This window comes from Primulina eburnea, chromosome 4 (assembly GCF_022965805.1).
Source record: "Primulina eburnea isolate SZY01 chromosome 4, ASM2296580v1, whole genome shotgun sequence".
Classification (NCBI taxonomy): Eukaryota; Viridiplantae; Streptophyta; class Magnoliopsida; order Lamiales; family Gesneriaceae; genus Primulina; species Primulina eburnea.
Window position 1 is genome coordinate 31,242,666 of NC_133104.1, and position 3,374 is coordinate 31,246,039.

Consider the following 3,374-nt stretch of genomic DNA (forward strand, 5'->3'; position numbering starts at 1 on the left):
TGTTCTGTACAAATATACATTGTTGTACTAAATTGGCGTCCGACCACTCCACTCAACTCATATAACATTAATTCATATCCAATATTCATTTCTCAATCTCACTGTCATAATATACGTTAAATGTATAATCACATATCAATTTCATTAATTATCGATAATCACACAGGATTTACGATAATACGATACGCGGTCCTTACAGAGGTCGTGGTAGACCTAGACAGAACATACCAGTGGCAAAAGATCAAGGTAGTGCTACTCATACTCAGATGGATATAAGTCCGACTCCGATGGAGATACTGTTAGACAGATTTCAGTCTTTGCACCCACCGATGTTGAAGGGTACAGAGAATGCATTAGAGTGTGAGAACTTGTTGGAGAATATGGACCAGTTATTTGAATCTCTTGAGTATCCAGATGATCGTACAATCAAATTAGTTGTTCATCAGTTATTAGATGTTGCTAAGAGTTGGTGGATCATGACAAAGAAAGCTTTAGAGGGTCGAGGTACGATTGTTACCTGGGATATTTTTAAATCTGAATTTTATCAGCGTTTCTTTCCTACCTCTTTCAGGAAAGATAGGGGAGCCGAGTTTGAAAATTTAAAGCAGGGAAATCTGAATATTGAGGAATATGCTGCTAAGTTCTCGAATTTACTGAGATTTGCTCCTCATGTAGCATCCGATGAAGAAGCTAAGGCCGATCATTTCATAAATGGTCTTAATCCTGATATATTTACCCTGGTTAATACTGGAAGGCCTAACACTTTTGCTGAGGCTCTTGATCGAGCCAAGGGAGCTGAAACTGGAATCATTACGCAGAGAGGTTCTCAATATTCGCAAAGACCCCAACAACCACAGTTCCGACAGCAGTTCAGACGGGGTAATACTGGCGGTAACGGTGGCAACATAAGAGAGAAGTTCAAGGCTAGAGGCAAACAATTTAAGAGGCATGGAAGTAATTTTTCGAGTTCTAGTGGATCGAGGTAGTCTGGTTCATTACTGAGCACTGGTTATTCAGGCCCGAATTGTGGTCGGTGCGGTGGTAGACATTATACCGATCAGTGTAGAGGAGTTTAGGGAGCTTGCCATTTGTGTAACCAGGTGGGACACTATGCTCGAGTGTGTCCAAATCGTGGCAGTGATATATCTCAGAGTGTGGGATGATCGAGACAGACATCTCACCAGAATCGCCAGACTCCTACAGGTCATTCCTATCAGCAGTCAAATAGGACAGATCAGAAAAAACAGAGTGGTAGCCACAGGGTAGGACAGCCACCTAGACAGCAAGTTCGAGTTTTTGCACTCACTGAGGATGAGGCACATAATGCTCCAGATAATGTCATTGCAGGTAATTGTTTTCTCTCTGGTTATCCTGCTTATGTTTTGATGGATACTGGTGCATCACATACTTTCATAGCTGAGCACTTTTTCTCGTTGCATTCATTGCATTCTATGCCATTATCGTCTACATTATCTATTTCTACTCCCCTGGGCAAAGTGATGAGGTCAGCGGAAATGATAAATGGTTGTGAATTTCGTTGTGAGAATAATGTCATTGAGATTGATTTCATTGTGTTGGAGATGTCTGATTTTGACTTGCATAGTTGGTATTGACATGTTGACAATATACAGGGCTACTGTAGATTGTTTTCAAAAGATTGTTATGTTTAGGCCTGATATGAAAGATCACTAGACATTCTATGGTAAAGTTTCTCGAGCTAAGATTCCTTTTATATCTGTTTTGTCCATGACTCGTTTGTTGCAGAAAGGAGCCGAATGTTTATTGGTTTATGCAATTGATACTTCAAGGTCAGTACCTAAATTGGCAGATATTCCAATTGTTAGTGAATTTTCAGATGTATTTCCAGATGAGATTCCAGGATTTCCTCTAGTCCGAGATATTGATTTCAACATTGAGTTGATGCCAGGTACACAACCTTTTCTAGAGCTCCTTATAGGATGGCTCCAATTGAACTGAAGGAACTAAAGGAACAACTTGAGGATCTATTAGCTAAAGGATATATAAGACCAAGTGTTTCACCTTGGGGTGCTCCGGTTTTATTCGTGAAGAAGAAAGATGGGTCTATGAGGCTTTGTGTCGATTATAGACAGTTGAATAAAGCCACAGTAAAGAATAAATATCCTTTACCAAGGATTAATGATCTTTTTGACCAGTTGCAAGGTTCTTCAGTATATTCCGATATCATCAGTTAAGAGTTAGAGAGACAGATGTGTCTAAAACTGCTTTTCGTACCAGGTATGGGCATTTTGAATTTTTGGTTATGCCTTTTGGGTTGACCAATGCACCTGCGGTATTTATGGATTTGATGAACCGTGTGTTTCAACGATATATAGATCAATTTGTTGTGATCTTCATTGATGATATTCTTATTTAATCAAAATCTGAATTTGAGCATGCCGAGCACTTGAGAGCTGTTTTTCAAATTTTGAGAACTGAAAAGTTGTATTCTAAATTATCTAAATACGAGTTTTGGTTGGATAGAGTTGTTTTCCTTGGACATGTGATTTCAAGTGCTGGTATATCAGTTGGTCCGAGTAAAGTTGAGGCAGTCATCAATTGGTGTAGACCGACATCAGTTCCTGAGGTGCGTAGTTTTATGGGTTTGGCAGGATATTATCGCAGATTTATTGAACGATTCTCACAGATTTAAATCATGGTGTTCATAAGTCCATTGTATCTAATCGTGATCCCATATTTTCTTCTCATTTTTGGCAGAGTTTACAAGAGGCCCTTGGTGCTCGTTTGCATATGAGTACAGCCTATCATCCTCAGACAGACGGATAGTCAGAACGTACTATTCAGATATTAGAGGATATGCTGATAGCTGTAGTGATGGATTTTGGTATTGTTTGGCAGGATTCGTTACCACTTGTCGACTTTTCTTATAACAATAGATATCAAGCGAGAATTGGAATGTCACCATTTGAAGCACTATATGGCAGGAAGTGTCGATCTCCTTTGTATTGGGATGATTTATCTGAAGCTCCAATTGTAGGACCTGATATGATAAGAGATATGACAGAGAAGGTGAAATTGATTCAGAGTCGTATGCGAGCTGCTCAGGATAGGCAAGCTAAGTATGTGAACATCAGGAGACGATCGTTGATTTTTTAGAAAGGTGACAGAGTTTTTCTGAAAATATCTCCTTTCCGTGGTACAGTAAGATTTGGAAAGAAGGGTAAATTATCACCGAGATTCATAGGTGATAAACATAAAAATTGTACATTAATTATATGTTTTATAATAAATTGTTTAAAATATAAGTTGTTGTGTAATTAAAAGTTTTTACTATTCTTTACAGGTTCGATAAAACAAGAATAAACTTGGCGTTGCAAATGGGATTAAGATGATTC

At 38.6% G+C, this 3,374-nt stretch overlaps 1 protein-coding gene across 1 annotated transcript; it reads left to right on the forward strand.

The window, feature by feature from the left end:
- Positions 1 to 266: 266 nt before the first annotated feature.
- Positions 267 to 3,135, forward strand: LOC140830193 (uncharacterized). The gene is made up of 6 exons (XM_073193478.1): positions 267 to 982; positions 1,101 to 1,203; positions 1,765 to 1,927; positions 2,175 to 2,256; positions 2,503 to 2,605; positions 2,878 to 3,135. Exons 1-6 carry the CDS (start codon positions 267 to 269, stop codon positions 3,133 to 3,135), a joined length of 1,425 nt encoding a protein of 474 aa, XP_073049579.1.
- Positions 3,136 to 3,374: the final 239 nt, after the last annotated feature.